This window comes from Nerophis ophidion, linkage group LG01 (genome assembly GCF_033978795.1).
Source record: "Nerophis ophidion isolate RoL-2023_Sa linkage group LG01, RoL_Noph_v1.0, whole genome shotgun sequence".
Taxonomy (NCBI): Eukaryota; Metazoa; Chordata; class Actinopteri; order Syngnathiformes; family Syngnathidae; genus Nerophis; species Nerophis ophidion.
The window spans coordinates 68,937,658-68,960,056 of record NC_084611.1 but is presented as its reverse complement, the minus strand read 5'-3'; the positions used below and the strand labels follow the sequence as shown (position 1 = coordinate 68,960,056).

The window sequence follows — 22,399 nt, the reverse complement described above, 5'->3', positions numbered from 1 at the left end:
CAACATAAACGCAACACAACAAATACCCAGAATCCTTTGCATCCATGAGACATCCTGGCTATGTTATACACCCCGCGAGCACCAAACCCCGCCCACCTCAACCACGCAGGGAGGGGGGGGGGGGTTTGGTGCTCACCGGGTGTATAACATAGTCAGGAAGTGTCACTGTGAGGATTTTCTCCCGAAATGTGTTTGTCATTCTTCTTTTGAGTGGGTTCACAATGTGGCGCATATTACTAGGAGTGTTAAAGTTGTTTATATCACAACCGTCAGTGTACTCTGTGTCACCCAGTATGCCTTCCAGTCGTGTGCGTGCATCTGCGGAAGCCTCTCACAACATGTTGCTGGACTGGCAAGCAGTTTGTACATGTCGTAGAAGGTGTTTAGGGCAATGGCTTCATAGCATGCCCTTATTCTTGTCATCTGGGTGACCACCAGCAGATATTGGCGAGAATAGTTGCGGCTCCCGTTGTCTTCCTCATTTTGTGAAACGGGTCGAAATGGCTCTTTGAGTGGTAAAGATTGCCGACCCCTGATGTATAGTGACATGCAATTTTTTGTTTTTACACTTTTTTTCCCCCCAAATTCCATTATAGGTTATACTCTTTTGACACAACCATGAATTGATTTACGTGGAGTGGACCCCGACTTAAACAAGTTGAAAAACTTATTCAGGTGTTACCATTTAGTGGTCAATTGTACGGAATATGTACTGTACTGTGCAATCTACTAATACAAGTTTCAATCATTCAATCAATCAGTATAAGTGTCCACATAAGCTGCCATAAGACCCCAATTCAGTAGTGTACACAACTTGGAAAATAAGAGCTAAAAGGTGCTGTCCACGCATGTGGCCACTAAGCCTTTAGAGGTAAAAGCTGGGGAGTTGGTCAACTTTAAAATTCAATGCTATAAATGACTAAAATACAGTACAGTAAATATTAAAAGGTAATATGAATGTGTCTGGTACAATAATACATATGTACTTACAGCATATTCTGTACATAAAAAGTTGTTTGAGGTTTTTGGACGTTTTTGGAGGTCTTTATAGGCGGAATACATCAAATTCCCCATTTCGTGCATTGTTAGCCGTATTTTGTACGATTGTAATTTTGTTATAATGCACAAAAAAGAGAAAGACGTGTGTTCCTGTCTCACATAGGAATTTTGAATGATCGTCAAAATAAATAAAAATTTCAGTTCCTCCTTAAGCCACCATTCAGTACTATTTCAATGCTGTAATTGCACGAGTGCCATCAGCAGTGTGAAAGAATAAATAAATACATTATGTAGGTAAATACAGTATTTAAATCCATCCATCCATCCATTTTCTAACGCTTATTCCATTCAGGGTTGCGGGGAGCCTATCTCAGCTACAATCGGGCGGAAGGTGGGGTACACCCTGGACAAGTTGCCCCGTCATCGCAGGGCCAACACAGATAGACAACAACATTCACACTCACATTCACACACTAGGGCCAATTTAGTGTTGCCAATCAACTTATCCCCAGGTGCATGTCTTTGGAGGTGGGAGGAAGCCGGAGTACCCAGAAGGAAACTCATTCACTCACGGGGAGTACATGCAAACTCCACACAAAAAGATCCCGAGTGCAGGATCGAACCCAGGGCCTTCATATCCCAGGGCCTTCATATTGTGAGGCAGACAAATCTATCTATTCATAATAAATACATTTTTATAGTATTTTGTGAAACTTAATACTGTTAATTTTATCAACCATATTTTACCCAGTATTGCTCAGGGACAATACAATCAAATTAAAACATCACTGTTTTAGAGTAGTCAGTGTGCTTCCCTAGAGCCATTATTGTCTAAATAGCTGGCAATACAAATCAGTGGAAAGTAATTGTCTCTGTCCTACATTCAAGCAAGGTGGTCGTGGTCTGGGGATGCAAGAGTGCCACAATTTAGAAACACGTTTTCCAACATGTACTGTAACATTGTAAAGAAATTAGGCTGGTTGGCAGTTTTACAATATAATAAATGGCCCAAACACATCTCCAAGATGAAAAGTTGAGGAAGATGTAGTTAATATAGTGTTGCCATCAATGTACCGTTGACAATAATGGTTGTGTTGACTTATATTCAGAGGACAAAAAAGCTGTACAACTCTCAAAGGAGACCTATGATGATTCTAATCTATATTTAGCACACATAATCCATCCATCCATTTTCTACCGCTTATTCCCTTCGGGATCTCGAGGGGCGCTGGAGCCTATCTCAGCTACAATCGGGCTACACCCTGGACAAGTCGCCACCTCATCGCAGGGCCCACACAGATAGACAAACAATATTCACACTCACATTCACACACTAGGGACCATTTAGTGTTGCCAATCAACCTATCCCCAGGTGCATGTCTTTGGAGGTGGGACGAAGCCAGAGTACCCGGAGGGAACCCACGCAGTCACGGGGGAGGACATGCAAACTCCACACAGAAATATCCCGAGCCCGGGGTTGAACTCAGAACTACTCAGGACCTTCGTATTGTGAGGCAGACGCACTAACCCCTCTTCCATCGTGCTGCCCGGTCGAGATAATATGAATAGGATATGTTCTGCTGTAAATTTTTTTACACAATTTTTTTACACAGTCACATTTTCAAACGGTTTTCTGAGTCTGTGTTCAAACGGTTCGTGTGTGTAGGCCCTCCACGCCCCACCCTGTCTTTAAATGTTAAAATGTATCTTTTGAAAATGTGCTCTTTAAATTTGTATCTTGAAGACAAACATATCCCTTATTTTTCCTGACACAGTCCAAAATAAACTTTAAACAGTATATAGATTAACCGGTCACAACATTTGGTATACCTTGTGTGGAACACAATGCTATATTTAAAAAAAAAACTGTGTTACCGTGTGCATGCCGCAATTGAATGAAAATAACTTAACCCACCTTCTCTCCTCAAACCATGTTGCATATGTCGCAATAGCGCTGTCTTTTAAATTGGAGATTAGCCAGTAATTCAACTTTGCACTAGTCTTTCTAACACGGAAGTATTTCGTACTGGGATGCCCACATAAGTATGTCAGTCAATCTGTGATGTCACAAATGGGCCCGCTGTTAAAAAAAGACTGCAAAAGACAGTGTTCAGCAGCAACTAAAACTGTGCATGCTCACACCCAAACGCATGAACTTTATGATTTCATGCTTTGCAATTGTTTAACAGGAGTATCCAACATTGTAACAACATTCATAGGTCAGAAAAGAGGAAAATCATGATCATCATAGGTCCCCTTTAAGTAATTGCCTAGCTTCCTTTCTAAAGTACTGTCCCTTGATGCTAAAATGTAAGGCTTGTACTTACTTTTGAGAGATACTGTTTGAGATGTGTTTTGTAATTATGTTCAAGGTGACTTAGGCCAAGCCTTTCTTTTTGCAGGTTGGAAAGTCCTGGTTACTCATGTAGAACGTGCAGCAGCCAGTCCACATTTTCTCGCTAACCTCTGCCGTCCTGGTGGTTGTTGCCCTCCTGGGATGAAACAGACTCCCCATCAGACACACCCAGAGTTCTGCCTCTTCCTCAGCACCCACCTACCTGCCCGACTGCTTAGCAACGGTAGGAAACAATAAATGGAGAATTTTTTATTTTAAATTTTCAAATTAGCTACCCAACCAAACCAATGCCTAATTAGGCCTACTCAGTGGCCTACTGATTAGAGCTGGGGTGGGCATTACGTCGATTGCGAGCTACCGGTCGATCTCAAGCCAGGCATTAAAAAAATAGACATAAAAATGAGCAATCATCAATCTTCCCCAAGACTTCACTTTCGTCAGTTGTTTGACATTCTCGGCACCCAAGGATCTTGTGAGATGACACTGGCTGCTGCAAGCTCATTATTAAGAAAAAAAATCACTGACAGGACGGAGAGAAACACTTTTTATTTAAAAAGACTCTTGGGCCGTACCTGCTGTCAAAACTCTAAAGACCGACTGCAGACTTCCTGTCTTCACCATAAAAGACCTGCTCATCCTGCCCGTGCTAACAAAATAAGAGTCTCAGAAAGCTAGCGTGCACAAGCTAGCAAGCTACGGAGTTTGATGCCAATGTATTTCTCCCCCGCCCTTAGCGACCGCTCCCTCTGCTCCCTCGCCCACACACTCACTTACGTCACTCACCTGCTGTGGGCTACACACACATATGCTACTCTCATAACTAAGTGTTTAAAAAGGAGTATGCAAGTTGGACAAATGAGAAGCCAAATCCAACCACTTTCATTGGGTATTGGACTGAAAGGAGGACTTTTTTTCTCCTCCATTTGAAAATGCGGACGTTATCAGCACCACTGTCTGATTCCAATCAATGCAAGTCATCAGAATAAGGTAATAGACCAACTTATATTCTTGTCTTAATGAAAGAAAGGACTCTATATGTGTTAAACATGCTTGTATTATCATTAAACACCATTAACTTGTTAACAAAAATGTCCCTTTCATAAATAAATAAATATAATTCATAAATATGAATGAGTTAGATCTCCTCGACTTGGTCGATTGAAAAGTAGCTCGCCTGCAGTTAAAGTGTGAGCACCCCTGGGTTAGAGTATCCGCCCTGAGATCAGTAGGTTGTGAGTTCAAACCCCGGCCGAGTCACACCAGAGACTATAGAAAAAATGGGACCCATTACCTCCCTGCTTGGCACTCAGCATCAAGGGTTGGAATTGGGGGTTAAATCACCTAAATGATTCCTGGGCGCGGCACCGCTGCTGCCCAATGCTCCCCTCACCTCCCAGGGGGTGAAAAAGGGCAACAGTCAAGTGCAGAGGACAAATTTCACCACACCTAGTGTACAGTGGGGGAAAAAGTATTTAGTCAGCCGCCGATTGTGCGAGTTCTCCCACTTAAAATGATGACAGAGGTCTGTAATTTTCATCATAGGTACACTTCAACTGTGAGAGACAGAATGTGAAAAAAAAATCCAGGAATTCACATTGTAGGAATTTTAAATAATTTATTTGTTAATTATGGTGGAAAATAAGTATTTGGTCACTTCAGACAAGGAAGATCTCTGGCTCTCACAGACCTGTAACTTCTTCTTTAAGAAGCTCTTCTGTCCTTCACTCGTTACCTGTATTAATGGAACCTGTTTGAACTTGTTATCTGTGTAAAAGACACCTGTCCACAGCCTCAAACAGTCAGACTCCAAACTCCACTTTGGCCAAGACCAAAGAGCTGTCGAAGGACACCAGGAAAAGAATTGTAGACCTGCACCAGACTGGGAAGAGTGAATCTACAATAGGCAAGTAGCTTGGTGTGAACAAATCAACTGTGGGAGCAATTATCAGAAAATGGAAGACATACACATAACTGATAATCTCCCTCGATCTGGGGCTCCACGCAAGATCTCATCCCGTGGGGTCAAAATGATCATGAGAACGGTGAGCAAAAATCCCAGAACCACACATGGGGACCTTGTGAATGACCTGCAAAAAGCAGGGATCAAAATAACAAAGGTTACCATCAGTAACACACTACACCGACAGGGAATCAAACCCGGCAGTGCCAGACATGTCCCCCTTCTTAAGCCAGTGCATGTCCAGGCCCGTCTGAAGTTTGCCAGAGAGCACATGGATGGTACAGCAGAGGATTGGGAGGATGTCATGTGGTCAGATGAAACCAAAATAGAACGTTTTGGTATAAACTCAACTCGTCGTGTTTGGAGGAAGAAGAATACTGAGTTGCATCCCAAGAACACCATACCTACTGTGAAGCAAGGGGGTGGAAACATAATGCTTTGCGGCGTTTTTTCTGCTAAGGGGACAGACGACTGATCCGTGTTAGGGAAATAATGAATGGTGCCATGTATCGTGAGATTTTGAGCCAAAACCTCCTTCCATCAGTGAGAGCTTAGAAGATGAAACGTGGCTGGGTCTTCCAGCATGACAATGATCCTAAACACACCGCCCGGGCAACGAAGGAGTGGCTCCGTAAGAAGCATTTGAAAGTCCTGGAGTGGCCTCTCCAGACCTCAACCCCATAGAAAATCTGTGGAGGGAGTTGAAAGTCTGTGTTGCTCGGCGATTTGCCCCAAAACATCACTGCTTTCGAGAAGATCTGCATTGAGGAATGGGCCAAAATACCAGCTACTGTGTGTGCAAACCTGGTAAAGACCTATAGTAATCTTTTGACCTCTGTTATTGTCAACAAAGGTTATATTACAAAGTATTGAATTGAATTTTTTTTATTGACCAAATACTTATTTTCCACCATAATTTACAAATACATTTTTTTAAATTCCTACAATGTGAGTTCCTGGATTTTTTTTTTCACATTCTGTCTCTCACAGATGAAGTGTACCTATGATGAAAATTACAGACCTCTGTCATCATTTTAAGTGGGAGAACTTGCACAATCGGTGGCTGACATTTAGTATTTACTTTTTGCCCCACTGTAAGTGTGACAATCATTGGTACTTTAACTTTAACTTTAACTTTAATTGTGCTTTGTTTCTGTTCAGCCGTCCACCCGTCCATACTGGCTGAGGTGTTCGTGGTTGACCTCTCGCCAAGCTCGGATCAGATCCAGGAGCTGATGCTGACACAGCTACTGCAGTCGCAGTTCAAAGAGATGCTGATTCAACACCTGCGGACACAGAATGACAAGCACCTGCTTCAGAGGAAACTAGCCACAGAGGAGGTGAGTCTGCCAGGTATTTAGATGACTGGTATTCATCGTACAGCCTTAAGAGGAAACAAGCCTTTTACTACAAAATTCACTGAGTTTTTTTTTTCCTGCCAATTTTTCACAATCATTATGAGAGACAACAAGACAGTTGTATTTTTTTAATGCATTCTCCCTTGTAAATAAATGTATTTAAATAAATAAAAGTCTGCTTTCAATGGAGTCAATGGCAGTTATTCTGCCCATAAAGCCCTTTAAATAACGTACTAAAACCTTTAACAATATTCCATTTACATTTCGTGACCTGAAGTATTAGTGATATTGTTATTATAAGTGTTGATGCAGACAAACTTTTTTTAGCGGCCCCGTGATCACAGAGTGCTAACTAGCTTGTGCTGCTATATTGACATAATCAAATGGTGAGCAGGTTTCTCGCCTCGGAGCTCGTGAAAGTTCATAAATAATGCCTTTCAATATAATATTAGAAGGGTGAAGATATAATCGAATCAGTTGGTCATCTTTGGCATCCAATTTAGACCCGGAAATTGCGATAGGCACGAAAAGACGCGTGGTTCCACCCCCCTTTTTTCTTTACGAGGTTTATGAGTAACTTTTTATTTAACGGGAATATACTGTATCAACATCCTATCAGTCGGCATCCCAGTGAGAACAGACATTGTACAGTAAGTGATGTTTTGTTATGTTTGTTGACTTCCAAAGTCTGCAGGGAGTAGTAAGGAAAAAGCGAACATTGTGATGCGCCGCTGTTTGCTCAAAATTAGCAAAAGACCTAATTATTACATGTTATCATGAATGTGCCTGTTACTACATTACATCTACTTACAGCGTGAAGTGCTTTATAGGTACAATAGAGCGACACCAATAGGCTCCATTGTATCAGAATTTTACCCGCATTTATTTACCATTTAGATTGCATTAAAAAAAGAAAAACATGTGCTTGTGTGCGCAGAAGTAATTTCAAATCAGATGAAAATAAAAAACGTCCTATACTAATGCTTTTAGATGGATAGTACTTCATTGATTCATTCAGGAGAGTTCCCTCAGGAAAAAAAAAATTAACTGTACTTTACCTTTCCCTAGGAATCTGTGATGAACGCCATCCTGCTGTCCAATGCAACACAGATGCAACAGTCCGGCTTCCTCACGCATGTGGCGGTGATTCAAGAATCAATGACATGCGTGGAGACTGAGATCCAGCTGGTGCATGAGGTGACGGAGTACCTCAAGCCACTGTTGGATGCTCCTCAGCAACTTGTTAGGCTTGCTGTGTTCTTCTACCAGGCTTTGCAGGAGGTGTCTCGCCTCTCCCCAGCCTATTACTTTTCCTTGTCCGACTTCCTGGCAGTGATTCACGAGTCCTTTGTTGAGAAGGGCAGAACGCTTGTATCATATGCCACTGGACAAGTTGTGGGGGGAGTGATACCGGAGATTAGGAACAAAATGGTGGGCAAGTTGCTACTTCACTACAGGCCTTGTTTGTTTAAAAGTCACTGTGATGTCCTCAAACTGTTGCTGACTTTGGCTGTGATGAAACACAACCAGCTCTGCTCTCCACCTGAGAGGGCAACCTTCCTCAAGGGAATCACAGACATTCTAAACTTTGAACCACAAATGTCGTCATCCCCAACAGAAATACCTTGTTGGATATCTCCTCATGTTCACCCAGACCTTATCTGTTTGGATAAGATGTCATCTTTTAGAGGAATTATTTTCTCTATGGCCTCTTCACAAGAGCAATGGCAAGAGTACCTGAGCTCCCCTTCCTCCGTTGTAACAGGACCAGCTCCCTGTGACTCTCACTCCCATCTGTCATTGATGCAGAGGGCACTCCTTTTGAAGACCCTTAGCCCGTTCTGCATAGAGGAACTTGCTAGAGCCATGGCTATTTGTCAGCTCTGCCCTCCTCTCCATACAGCAGCGATTAATGCACCCCACTACGGGAACCCTCAGGCTCTTCATCGACTTATTCTAAAGCATGAGGGACCCATCATGCTAACATGGCCCTGTCCATCTAAAGATAAGTGGACATGCACTCAGCCTCTCCTCCTAGTGAAGCAGTTGGCCTCCATTGCAGCACAAAAAACGGTACTGCTTTTGTATCAAATTACTGTATTTTTTGTTTTTTTCCCCCTAAATAACAATTTTGTTTGCACAGGTGAAAGTGATTTCTGCATCAGGAGTTTACAACATCGAGGTCACCATCTCAACTCTGGGCAAAGCAGTTAGAGACGGCCATTGGTTGGTTTTTAATGACTGTCACCTGTTTGAGCAATTGGACGCTAACATAGAGGCGCACCTCAATCAGCTGATATCTCCAATTGGTGAGAGGGCACTCAAAAAAAGGCTGTATTTTATAAATTGGATTTATATTAATCGCTTGCGTCAACAAACGTTACCACAGAACTGTCTGTTTTTATTGTGTCCACAAAGAGGTACTTTACATATGAAACAGGTATATAACCACGCTCCTCATTTAATAAAGTAAAGCAACTGAACCCCACGTGAGCTAGCATTTGACCGAGGTAATGTAAAACTCCCGTAATGGATGAAAACATGGTTGAGATAGAGAGAAAGAGATGAGGGACGGAGGAGGGTATCTAGAGAGCCATTTTTCCACCTTTTCCGCTGAAGAAAACTAGTCTCGAGCTGTAAAACACAACACATCTTATACACTTTCACAAGTTTTTATCCTTTTTTTCACATTTTCTTTTATAGGCAAAATTTTTTTTATTTCTGTGTTTTAAAATACTCTCTAAAGGGAGCCCTCATGCAAGAGCCCCATCTGGCTTTGGAGCTGAGGGTTTTCGACCTCTATTATAGTAAAGGAAAGTTGTTACAAAGCTGCCTTTAATTTAAATTTTATTTGGGATAGCCCCTTGAGATGAAACATCTGGTTTTCAAGGGGGGTCCCTCACAAATACATAAAACATACATTACAATAAAACACAAAAACACTGCTTTACCACTTCCACAGTGCCTCACAGACATTTACATAAACCATTGCAATATATTACAATACAATACAACATCAGGAGCAACTTCAAAATAAGAAGCAATAACAAATTGTTTGCAAGCGACAAAACACATTTGATTTAAAGATAAAAAAAATAGTAATAGACTTTAAAGAAGCAGGGAGTTTACTCCATTCATGATGGGGTTTTGAACTTGAAAGACTTAGTATGGCACAGCCTTGAAGGTATTTGATGTTAGGAGTTCAACTATACAAATGTTAGGGATTGATCGACCACCGATCAGTATCAGCTGATTTTCCCCAAAAAAGTATGTGATTTCCATTGCCGCTTAATGCCTTTGAATGTCGATCCCCTCTGGCTGACACTGTATTTATTTGTCTTCCCCCAGGGTTTAGGTTTAGGGTTACCAACTCCCTGAAAAAAGAATTAAGGATACTTTGCAGGGCTGGTTGACCAATTTATTTTTGGACTTTTTTATTCGTTTGAAATGAATTTTATAATATCCACATAGGTTGAATGGAGGCAACTAGACTCTTCTTGTTTGTTGAAAAACTTTCAAAGTTGCTTCCATTCAACTTTTGTGGATTGTATGATGACCTGATGACTGACAATTCAAACACATATATTGTTTTACTATCTGACTCCAACTAGAATTTAATTTAATGCACATGTTTTGGAATAATACGAATACCTAGAAAACAAACGGTTCAAAAATAATTTATTTGTGCAAAATAAGTACATTAATAGAATAAAATAATGTTTTTTGTCCTAACAGAATGAAATAAAGATATTTATTTAACAGAAGTCTGTCCTGCTTTACTTAACACAATAAAAAATTAGTGTGCAAATTTATGATAGAGCATGTATCCAACATTCAGCACTATAAAAACTGCTTATGACAAAAAGAAAGGTGAGATATTTGTGTTTTATTAATACGACAAGCAAACATTTTAATTATGCTTCTATTATAAAGGAAATCACATCTCAGTGTGGTTATTGTTTTTATGTTATATTGTGTTAATTTATATACGCCAATAATGATAGTTTAAGCCACATATATATTCGCCTACTGAAGGCTGCAAACTAAATGTGCAATATCCTCATTGAATGGCAAAGTGTTCCCGCCCTCGGACCAGCTGCATTGAGTGACAAACATGCTCATTTAAATATTGCACTTGTTGCAACGATAGACAGTAGACCACTTCTTTTTTAATTTTTATACAGCTACTTTAGTTATCTGCTGTACTGACAAGATGCCTGTTCTGTGTGTATTGATTACTGTGGCGAAAATTGCTGTGATAAAACTAGCGTGTGACTTCAAAATTTATCTTTTGATTAACTTTAAGGGGCACACCAACCTGATAACATGAATACAAAATAACAATTGGCTCCTTTGCCACTTCACCAACCCAGGAACATCATTACAAAAAATTTAGCTGTGATGGACACTTGCTAATAAAAATACAGGACAAATTGCGTCCCTTGACAGCTCAATAGCAAATGCATAATTTTGTTGCTAAATACGGGACTATTTTGTTTTTCAAGAGATGGTTGAGAACCCTAGCTGACAAGCAGCAAGCAGCTATATGTCTCATTAACAGTCTGGAGCTGATCCACTAAGCTAAAAAAAAACAGCATTTCTCAGTATCTTAAGTATCATTATAAGTGATTTGTAAACTTTATGAAGTACCGATGGAACTACATTACAGCAGAAAGTAAGCTGTTATCAAGATAACAACCGTTGTTGTGTGAGCATCATATTAGGCGGATATTTTTATTCTCTCATTTTTTTCTTGTTTGTGTTGTTGTATACAAATGAGGGGAATACTTCCCAGGGCACAGGAGGACTTTGAGGACAATGAACTAAGGATTTGAATAAGTAGGAGATAGTAGTTTTTGCTTCTGTTTAGTTATTGTGAAGTAAACAGAATTGTTTTTTAATCAAACAATTATATTTAATAAAAGACAATAAGAAATGTGGTTAAATGGTGTGTTGAAATAGACACCCCGTTTCCATATGAGTTGGGAAATTGTGTTAGACGTAAATAAAAACGGAATACGATGTTTTGCAAATCATTTTCAACCCATATTCAGTTGAATATGCTACAAAGACAACATATTGGATGTTCAAACTGATAAACATTTTTTTTTTTTTTGCAAATAATCATTAACTTTAGAATTTGATGCCAGCAACACGTGACAAAGAAGTTGGGAAAGGTGGCAATAAATACTGATAAAGTTGAGGAATGCTCATCAAAGACTTATATGGAACATCCCCCAGGTGTGCAGGCCAATTGGGAACAGTTGGGTGCCATGATTGGGTATAAAAGCAGCTTCCATGAAATGCTAAGTAATTCACAAACAAGAATGGGGTGAGGGTCACCACTTTGTAAGCAATTTGTCGAACAGTTTTAGAACAACATTTCTCAACGAGCAATTGTAAGGAATTTAGGGATTTTACCATCTACGGTCCGTAAAATCATCAAAAAGTTCAGAGAATCTGGAGAAATCACTGCACATAAGCGATGATATTATGGACCTTTGATCCCTCAGGCGGTACTGCATCAAAAACCGACATCAGTGTGTAAAGGATATCGCCACATTGGCTCAAGAACACTTCATAAAACCACTGTCAGTAACTACAGTTGGTCACTACATCTGTAAGTGCAACTTAAAACTCTACTATGCAAAGCAAAACTCATTTATCAACAATTTCCTGAAACGCTGCTGGCTTGGCTGGACCCGAGCTCACCTAAGATGGAATGATGCAAAGTGGAAAGGTGTTCTGTGGTCTGACGAGTCCACATTTCAAATTATATTTGGAAACAGAGAACGTGGTGTCCTCCAGAACAAAGAGGAAAATAACCATTCGGATTGTTGTAGGTGCAAAGTTCAAAAGCCAGCATCTGTGATGGTATTAGTGCCCAAAGCATGGGTAACTTACACATCTGTGAAGGCACCATTAGTGCTGAAAGGTCCTTACATGTTTTGGAGCAACATATGTTGTCATCCAAGCAACGTTATCATGGACGCCTCTGCTTATTTCAGCAAGACAAGTGTTACAACAACTTGGCCTTGTAAAAAAAGAGTGCGGGTACTTTCCTGGCCCACCTGCAGTCCAGACCTGTCTCCCATCGAAAATGTGTGGCACATTATGAAGTGTAAACTACGACAGCGGAGACCCCGGACTGTGGAACGACTGAAGCTCTACATAAAACAAGAATGGGAAAGAATTCCACTTTCAAAGCTTCAACAATTAGTTTCCTCAGTTCCCAAACGTTTATTGAGTGTTGTTAAATGAAAAGGTGATGTAACGCAGTGGTGAACATGTCCTTTCCCAACTACTTTGGCACGTGTTGCAGCCATGAAATTCTAAGTTAATTATTTGCAAAAAAAAATCTAGTTTATGAGTTTGAACATCAAATATGTTGTCTTTGTAGTGCATTCAATTGAATATGAGTTGAAAAGGATTTGCAAATCATTGTATTCTGTTTATATTTACATCTAACACAATTTCCCAACTCATATGGAAACGGGGTTTGTAGCACTAACCATAAATACATTAGAGAATGTTGAGTCAATACATGTGATCGGTATCGGTATTGGTGTCTGCTGATTTCACTCTTGGATGACCATTACCCTGATTGGAACATCCATAATACATACTGCAAAAAAAATATAATTTACTTCTGCCTTTCACCACCACACAGGAAGAAAATACATGAAAGAGCCCCACCCAAACTTCCGATTGTGGTTTTTAACTGAAGAAACTGCATCCACATGCATACCCGGTAGGTTGTTCATTGTAAACTGTACAAAATTATCTATGCCCTGATTTGATTGAGTGGCGAATCCAAAATGATATGCCCATGATCTTGATACCAATGTGTGCCAGAATCAGTGCGAATGTGTGCCTTGCCTCTGGTCTGTGACACTTCCTGGGATGTGAAGGAGGAGCTGAGCAGCTCTTTGCAACTCCTGTCGTCGGTCGTACGGCATCAGGTGCCTCCAGGCTTGATGGCTGACAACATGGAGCTTCTTCTGCGTTGTGCAACCTTCCATACGGTTTTATTACAGAGACAGGCCTACAAATATTTGGGCCAGGCCATAATCTGCAGCTGGTAAGAACTTGTAATTGTAGACATCATCACTAAAATTTGATTCTCATGCGCATGGCGTATTTGTACTTAAAAGGGGCCAGTCAGACCTTCTGGCCTTGGCGGATGCTTTCATATCCCTTGCTAGTCTGTGCCACGACAAGCCTAAAGCTTTACAGTATATAGCAGGTGATGCAACATAACACATTGTGCTCACATTGTGCTACATGTTCACCCAATGTCATAGTTTATACTAAATGTTTATTTTCTTCATTTATAGTCAACCTTGTGTATGGTGGCCATGTTCTGGAGTCTACAGATTCAGACGTAGTCCAGAGTATAGTTGAAATCTGCTTCAGCAAAGAGCCACTTCTGGACTCTGGGCCACACATGCTTGCAAATCTCGTCAGCAGGACTGAGCACCGGGGTAAGGCAGTGTGTAAATATCCTTTTTTGCGCATTATATATATATACATGATTAGTGAATATTAGTTATGGTAGTTAAAATTGTTTTAATTTTTAAAATGTTGTATTCAGGGTGTACCCCGCCTTCCGCCCGATTGTAGCTGAGATAGGCGCCAGCGCCCCCCGTGACCCCAAAAGGGAATAAGCGGTAGAAAATGGATGGATGGATGGATGGATAGAGTGTGATGTCCAAAACGTATTTACCTTATTGATTGAATTTAGAAAGGTGTTTTTAATAAATCCTACTGGGAAAACACTGTTTTGTGTGTCTCTAGCTTTAATACGAATGAATTGTGTTTGTGCACGGCTGATAAGGAGAAATTAGGACGTTAGTGTTTGTTTGATTTTATTTTATCTTTATCGATAGATATTAATGTGCAAAATTTATTATTTATTACTATGTGTTTGTTTTTCATTACGTTTTACTTCTGTTACCGTATGTAAAAACCTGCACCGCAACAATTGTAGGATAAATAAAGTCTATCCTATCATATCCTATCCCATAAACAGCCTCTAGTGTCTAGAAAAATAATTGCTACGTTCAGTAATAGTACACTTTTAATATAAGCATTACCATCCACAATCTGTTAATTTTCTGCCAATTATTTATTTCAGATTTGCCCAAACTGATAAAAGCCCTGCAACAACATCTCTTGCTGTCGCTGAACATCAGCGACCCTATTCTATTGGGTTTCAGTGTTGACGTGCCAGCTGAAACTATCAAGGTCAACAGCCACAAACTGATTTTACTGCTGCAGGCCTCCCAGACTCCTGAAGGAATAGCCACATGTTACAGCAGGGACATGACGGTGCTGCCAGAACTGAGCCACATTAGAGAGCGACTTCAGACCCTGCAGGACTACATGACACACGAAAACGAAGTCCGTGCAAGAAATGCAGGAGCTGTTTTCCAAAGCGCTCTTTATGACTTCCTTCTGGCCGAGTGGAATGAGCTCAGTGGCTCGGTTTCCTCGCTGCTCTCACAGCTCAGGCAGCCACTTCGATACATGGCGGCCACCGTCCTTTCCCTGCCCGACCTCACCGCTCTATCTCGTTTGGAGCGGCGGGCCAAACTGCTCAGTGCTTATCTGTGGAACGACAACACTTCCTCTCCACGAGGCGCTTACAGACTGTCTGCTTTCACTAATGCAAGGGGTCTTCTGGTGGCCCTGATGAGAAGGGCTGCTAAATTGCATCACAAGTGCCTCAGCGATATTACTCTGCATTTTGAGGTAATGCTTGGTCAAGTCATCCTAAAACTCAACGTATTTACTAACTGTGGGGCGTTATACATATTGCAGCACATAGCCTGCTAAAAAAGAAATAAGTGGACAGACAATTCAAATTATTCTACCCATGGGGAATAATCCATGCAAACTTTATACAACCATTAATAAATGAACAGGCATATTCAGTAACATTTAAATGTTCTTAAAGGGCAACTGCACTTCTTTTGGGATGTTTCCTATCATTCACAATCTGTGTTTAAGACAGAACACATATGTCTTTTTTGTGCAGACTAAATTGAAAAAAATATGAAATAGCTAACAATGTAACTAATGGGATTCATCTATTTCGCTGATAAAGCCCACTAAAAAAACATCCAAAAACCGGCAACAAATCACAATTTACATGTGTGGACCTGCATTTTAATCAAGTAGGACCTACATTGTTGTAGCTTGCAAGAGCTAATGCTAAGGATTATTCCGGCAATGCTTAAAATGACCAAAATGTGTTTTTTATCACTGTATATGGTATTTTGACTGTGCTTGTTAGGTGTGTGTGAATGGGTGAATGTGGAAATAGTGTCAAAGCGCTTGAAGAACATTGAAGGTAGAAAAGCGCTATACAAATATGACCCATTTACCATTTACATTACAATCACACTTGCAGCATGTATATAAAATATTGGAGGTTTTTGGCTTTCTTTAAGAGGGCGGTGTAGGCAGAATAGATTGAATCCCCATTACCTATATTGTTAACCACCTGTTGCTAGTGTTGATTTACAATTTAGAATGACAGAGAGGATTGTGAATGATAAGCAATTCCCGCTAAAAGTGCAGTTCTTCTTTAACGTCATTGAAATGTAAGGGGAAGAATAACCTGAAAAACTACACATTTCCTTGCTAACAAATGAAGAAGGTGTGCATACCACATATGCATGGAACTGCTAGTCATTTCAGGCCACTCTAGAGAACAAAATTATAATTTTACTATTTTCTCAGGCAATGGTCAGTCCGAGAATCGTAATCTTCCCCCACTTTTGGTGCCCCTGTCCATATATCATTTGTAGTGTAAAATAGAAATATGTGAAAACAAAACACTTTAACTTTTACTACGCTTATTTCAAATTCCTGTACATATTATTCTTTTTCTCTTCACATCCCTTAAATCTTGTTATGTCTCCAGGTCCATCGCGATGATGCATTCTTTGATATTCCTCCAAAGGATGCCGTGTTCTTGTGCGGCCTGCAGCTGAGAGGAGCATCATGGGAGCCGAATATTGGAGCATTCGAAAACACACACTCCACCGAGCCTTGTTCCATGCCTCTAATTTGCGTCAGGGCCGGAGTAAAAGAACTTAACTTCCCGCCTCCCAGGAGTGCTCTTCCTGTCCATAAGTGTCCACTTTATGTGGAGGACCTACACACGGGAGAGGAGCGACTAGCTGATTTTAGCTTAGTCGATACTGTTCCGCTTCCCTGCAATTCAGAACTTTCCTTGTGTAGTTTAAAGATAGTTCGGTTAGTGAGTAAGCTCTGTGACAGCTAGACACACATTGAAATGCCGAACAATGTTTTCTATTTACCTGTTAGCATAATATATCTTTATATTGCATAGTTTTTTTTCATTAAAATGGTTATCCTCTCGTTGTGATCATTTTGAGAAAATTGCCTTGTGCCTGCTCTATTCTTTATTGCATGTCCATATTTCCCCATTCAATATTACTCAACTATTTTGGATTTACTACATTTTGAATTAACCAATTCAATAGGATCAATGACACGGACGAGCTTAGTGTCTGTGACCATAACAACGCTTTCCAACGTGCAACACTTGTTTCATGACTTTAGCGCGGCTCATTAAGGAGTTTCTTCTCTCTCGTCCTCTAGGCAACATGGACAGACATCACTATGAAACCTTCGAGAAGTTTGGCAACAATACTTTCTTGCTGCATCTTGACAACGGACGGGCGTGAGTATTTTTATTTTCTAATATGCAAACCATATAACATTTATTATTATCTAACCCTATGTGATTTTATTTGATCATGACTGTTTCCACCAATTTGGCTGCAGATTCGGGCGTCACTCCAAAGACGAGCCATCAATCCTCGTGCCGTTGGCGCAGTGCTGCAGGTAAATAACCTACTATCATAACCGCCACCATGTCTGCTTAGCATGCTTATGAACATGGGAGCAGCGTGGCTCAGATGCCAGAGCAGCTGTCCAGCAATTTGAGGGTTACTGGTTTTGAATCCAGCTTCTGCCATCCTATTCACACCCATTGTGTTCTTGAGCAAGACACTTCACCCACCTTTTTCTGAGTGCCACTCACACTGGTGTATGAATGTTTGGCTGTTGGAGGGGCCGTAGGCCCAAATGGGCGGCCACGCTGCCGTCAGTCTATCCCAGGGCAGCTTTGTCTAAAAATGTAGTTTACCGCGATCATTGTGTAAATGTGGAGTGAATGAATGACAGGTTCTCAATTCTCTCTGTAAAGAGTTTTGAGTGTCTAGAAAAACGTTTTACAAATATAATCCATTATTATTATTAAAGGTGCCATCTGTAATAATTTCATGTCAAAAGGCATTGATAAATCAGGTTCCTTAGGAATAGAATACCTCTATAAATGAAAACAAGAGTTCAGTTGGGATATGTTCATTTCAAAATTCGATTTACAGCTCCGAAGTCTTGTAATTATTTTTATTTCAATGTCCTGCCCTCTACCGTTTGTGAGTGTGACACATCGAGGTGGCCAGTTGCGCACTGCCACCATTGTCGAGCTACTGCCACTGGTAAAGTTACTAAACATGTCTGACCTTAGTAAAGCTAAAAGGCGTCGTTACGATTCTCTAATTACTAATGACAAAGCCAGAAACAAAATGAAGATTTTTATCTGGAATGCTTATTAGCATGCTAGCCCGGTCAATGACACATCGACGTAGAGGCTAACGGGGGAAATATCTGCCCGTTAGCCTGTATGTCGATGTGACATCCAACTGACAGGACAAAATATATTCTTGACAAATAAAACCTATGTGGATAATGGTAGTGTCAGTGCCTATTTTTTTCTCAATATGCTGATACGCTGAGGAAATGAGTTCCAACATTAACACGGCTAATTGCTGTTTCTGGTACTGTAAGTACATCAGGCACATATGGGGTGGTATTTGCTCGGCACAATATAATGCATTACATGTAATGTTTTTTTACTTTGTCTGTTGACATGGTAGTAGGCTAAAAGATTTATACGTAACGTGGTTTTTGCGTAATGTGGGTTGGCTCATAGAATTGCACTCTGCACTGAGAGATGGTGATGTGCCTACATGGAAGAGATTGCAGTGCGTCAGATTGGATGCAGTATGGGGTTATGCTGAACGAAATGTGGTAATTTTACTGTTGGCTTTGGCTTTCCATAAAAGTAGGCCTATGTGATATATAATTTTTTTATATTATTATATAAAATTATTTAGATGGTGGTCCGTGTGGTCTAACTAGACATTTTAGCAGGGTAATATCAACAATCTGTCCAGAGTCCTGACGAAAATATTGGTGCTACAAATCCGTTTGGCTAATCGATGTTACCTCAATGTGGCATAATTACTTCGTAAACCATCTTGCAAAAACAATAAACAAGAGAAACCTACAGCGTAGGACTCGTCAATTGCCATTTGAAGTTTCTTGGAGTAGGATTTTTGGCAACCTCTGACATGGCGAATGGGAGAGGATTTTTGACAGTGATTGCAGTACCATTTCTGGCCACAGTACTCTTATAATATTAATACATGTCTAACACAGTCCATTTATTTCCTATAGGAAACTAGAAAATAACTCAGAGAGTGCAGTCCTCCGCCAGGCCTCATCTCCCAATAGTAAAGAATCCTTAAAAAACATGCTGAATCCAGATGATGTTCCAAATCACCCCCAATTTTTAATCACTTGTTCCTTATCCCATTTCTGACGAAATAATCCTTTAGAAAAACCCTGAATCCAGACGATGACCTGGATCATTCCCAATTCCTCATGATTTGTTCCTTATCCCATTTCTGACGTTCCTTAGAATTTTAACAACATTCCGCCCATAACTTTTTGAGTTATTTTGCTAACTAACTGACAAACCCCGGCGATTACACAACCTTCCTACCAGAGGTAATATTTCAATTCAAAACAATCAGTTTGAGTGTCAAACTGTACCTTAATTAACTGTAGAGGCAGTTTCGTTAAAAAAATAAGTTGAGCATTGTTGATACTAAATTGTAACTGCATAATTTCCTTGTTATGACAATACAGGTAACATTTTAAGTAACGTTTTGACCTCCTTAACTGTCAAACAGGTGTAAAAACATGTTAAGTACTAATATTAGTAAAACGTTAAAAAAAGAAAAGGCTTCGTCTTAAATTTAAAGGAAGAATGAGTAGGTGATTGACATTAGAGGTTTCTCTGTAAATGTAAAACAAAAGAGGTACCCTAAAAAGTGTGCCATGGTAAATTTTCTAATTTAAGTAGTCTTTTGGAAAATTATTGCTGTATATATTTACAACAAATAGTGTAGTCTTTGTTCAACTATATATGCCACTTTGTATGCCAGTGGCATATAGTGACAGTAAGAACAATTACATGATCATCCAGTAGGCAGAAGGCACATGATTAACCTGTGCATCCACCACATTCACAGGGCAACATGACACAGTGGAGGAGGGGTTAATGCGTTTGCCTCACAATACGAAGATCTTGGGTTCAATCCTTCGCTCGGGATCTTTCTAAGTGGAGTTTTCATGTTCTCCACGTGACTTTGTGGGTTCCCTTTGGGTAATCCGCCTTCCTCCCACCTCCAAAACCATGCACCTGGGAATAGCTTGATTGGCTACATTAAATTGGCCGTAGTGAATGTGAGTGTGAATGTTGTCTGTCTATCTGTGTCGGCCCTTAGATGAGGTGGCGACTTGTCCAGGGTGTACACCGCCTTCCGCCCGAATGCAGCTGAGATAGACTCCAGCACCCCCCGCGACTCCGAAAGGAATAAGTGGTAGAAAATGGATGGATCCACCACATTCTTACAACTTTTTGGTTTGGTGCTGTAAGATATTTTTCATGTAAAATATTTGCTTTGATGCAATAAGTTGGGAAACACTGCCTGAAATCACCTGACTATTCAATGATCACTGGGTATGTGGTCTACAAAAGTAAATAACTCTCTGGGTTTCTAAATAGCGCTAGCGCAAAAACACATTGGCCTGTGTTTATTATTTGTATTCATTCCACAAGATGAAAGTAGCTATATCCACTTCTACATGCACTTTAAAATGTTGGGTGAATGACTCAGCTGTTAGTGACACTCCTGCGTGTTACATTGCTGTACTCTTGTTTACAGTCAATGAATATATTAATGTAATAATGCTGGCTGAGAAATTTGCTCCTTACCACCATAACAACATTAGTTCAGTTGCTGCTGTGTTGTAAAATATCCATCCATCCATTTTCTACCGCTTATTCCCTTTGGGGTCGCGGGGGGCGCTGGTACCTATCTCAGCTACAATCGGGGGGAAGGCAGGGTACACCCTGGACCGGTCGCCACCTTATCGCAGGGCCAACACAGATAGACAACACTCACACTCACATTCACACACTAGGGCCAATTTTAGTATTGCCAATCAACCTATCCCCAAGTGCATGTCTTTAGAAGTGGGAGAAAGCCGGAGTACCCGGAGGGAACCCACGCATTCACGGGGAGGACATGCAAACTCCACACAGAAAGATCCCGAGGCCGGGATTGAACCCAGGACTACTCAGGACCTTCATATTGTGAGGCAGACGCACTAACCCCTCTTCCATCGTGCTGCCCGGTCGAGATAATATGAATAGGATATGTTGTGCTGTAAATTTTTTTAGACGCACTAACTCCTCTTCCACCGCGAAGCCCGTTGTAAAATATACATGTTTATAATTGATTATGTGGTCAAAGAGAGCTAGGTTTTCCTTTACAATTTCCCATGCACTCAAAATCATAAATAGTTTTCAACTAACATTTTCCGACCAATAGTGTCCTCTTAGTTAAATAAGCACCACAGCTATAATTATATAATTTACAGTGTTTATTTTCTTCTAGAATGCGTCGTTCTACCTGGCTACGCCTGCGCCTCCTGTCGCTGCCGCAGTATCGCCTCAGTGACGTCATGCGGGCTTCGCTTTCCCACGACCCCCTGCACGCAATCGCCCCGCTGCTGACTGAGCCCCACTTGGCCGCTCTGGATCGGCGCTTGAAAGTCGTGCTGGAGACCGTAAGCCGTTGCGTGAAGCGCCAGAGCGAAGGGGGCAGTGATGAGGTATTCTACGAGGACCTCGATCACCTGAAGGACATGTAAAGTACCACTCTTTTGTACAACATCCTATGTGATATGTTACATAAGTAATGATTACCTATTAGAGTGTTATTTGCATGTCTTATGTTTGTACCTTTGCAAAAAAGTAATGGGACACTAGGCTGTTCAATAGGTGTTGAACGAGGGTGAGGTCAGGGCTATCGCTTCATCCAAGTACCCTTTGTTTTTACAGCTTTGTATATGGAATTGTACTTCATTAAACAATGTCAATTATATCACATAATTGTATGATCCATAAATAAGTTTTATATGTAAGTTTCTGCTACACAAGGTTTGTCAGTGTTTCATTCAGTTAGTGAGTGCCCTTCTGTGGCTTAACTGGCCTTCCTGTGTGTGCAAACGTATATTAAAGCCAAAACTTAATGAGTGTATGTCATCGGCCGCCTGGCTGTCCTCAGCCTCCTTTCCTTTCAACCTTCCCAATCAATAATTCACCTGGCAGCTCCTATCGATTGCAACTGCTCCCTTTTCTCTTTGCCCTCCACCGCTTGCTCGCTTGTTCCACACACTGAACTTTTGATCACAGGAAGAAAAAGGGGATAAAGAGTCTTCACTGTGTCGGACACGGTTTCTCATCTTTGGACTACTTTAATGTAGAAT

The 22,399-nt window shown here is 40.7% G+C and overlaps 2 protein-coding genes across 3 annotated transcripts in view; both read left to right on the top strand.

The window, feature by feature from the left end:
- LOC133558348 (dynein heavy chain domain-containing protein 1-like) overlaps positions 1–17,065 on the top strand; it is a 69,391-nt gene extending 52,326 nt beyond the window's left edge. For both annotated transcript variants that reach the window (XM_061909665.1, XM_061909656.1), the window contains exons 37-46: positions 3,402–3,578; positions 6,477–6,655; positions 7,742–8,746; positions 8,817–8,982; positions 13,344–13,424; positions 13,529–13,754; positions 13,828–13,919; positions 14,011–14,157; positions 14,811–15,427; positions 16,605–17,065. In XM_061909665.1, coding sequence (XP_061765649.1) covers positions 3,402–3,578; positions 6,477–6,655; positions 7,742–8,746; positions 8,817–8,982; positions 13,344–13,424; positions 13,529–13,754; positions 13,828–13,919; positions 14,011–14,157; positions 14,811–15,427; positions 16,605–16,967 — 3,053 coding nt within the window. In that variant the 3' untranslated portion in view covers positions 16,968–17,065. The remainder of the gene's footprint in view (positions 1–3,401; positions 3,579–6,476; positions 6,656–7,741; positions 8,747–8,816; positions 8,983–13,343; positions 13,425–13,528; positions 13,755–13,827; positions 13,920–14,010; positions 14,158–14,810; positions 15,428–16,604) is intronic.
- The window catches only part of LOC133558359 (extracellular serine/threonine protein kinase FAM20C-like), a 122,483-nt gene extending 100,699 nt beyond the window's left edge, over positions 1–21,784 (top strand). The window contains exons 11-13 of the mRNA XM_061909677.1: positions 17,309–17,390; positions 17,495–17,554; positions 21,526–21,784. Coding sequence (XP_061765661.1) covers positions 17,309–17,390; positions 17,495–17,554; positions 21,526–21,781 — 398 coding nt within the window. The 3' untranslated portion in view covers positions 21,782–21,784. The remainder of the gene's footprint in view (positions 1–17,308; positions 17,391–17,494; positions 17,555–21,525) is intronic.
- The last annotated feature ends 615 nt before the right edge of the window (positions 21,785–22,399 follow it).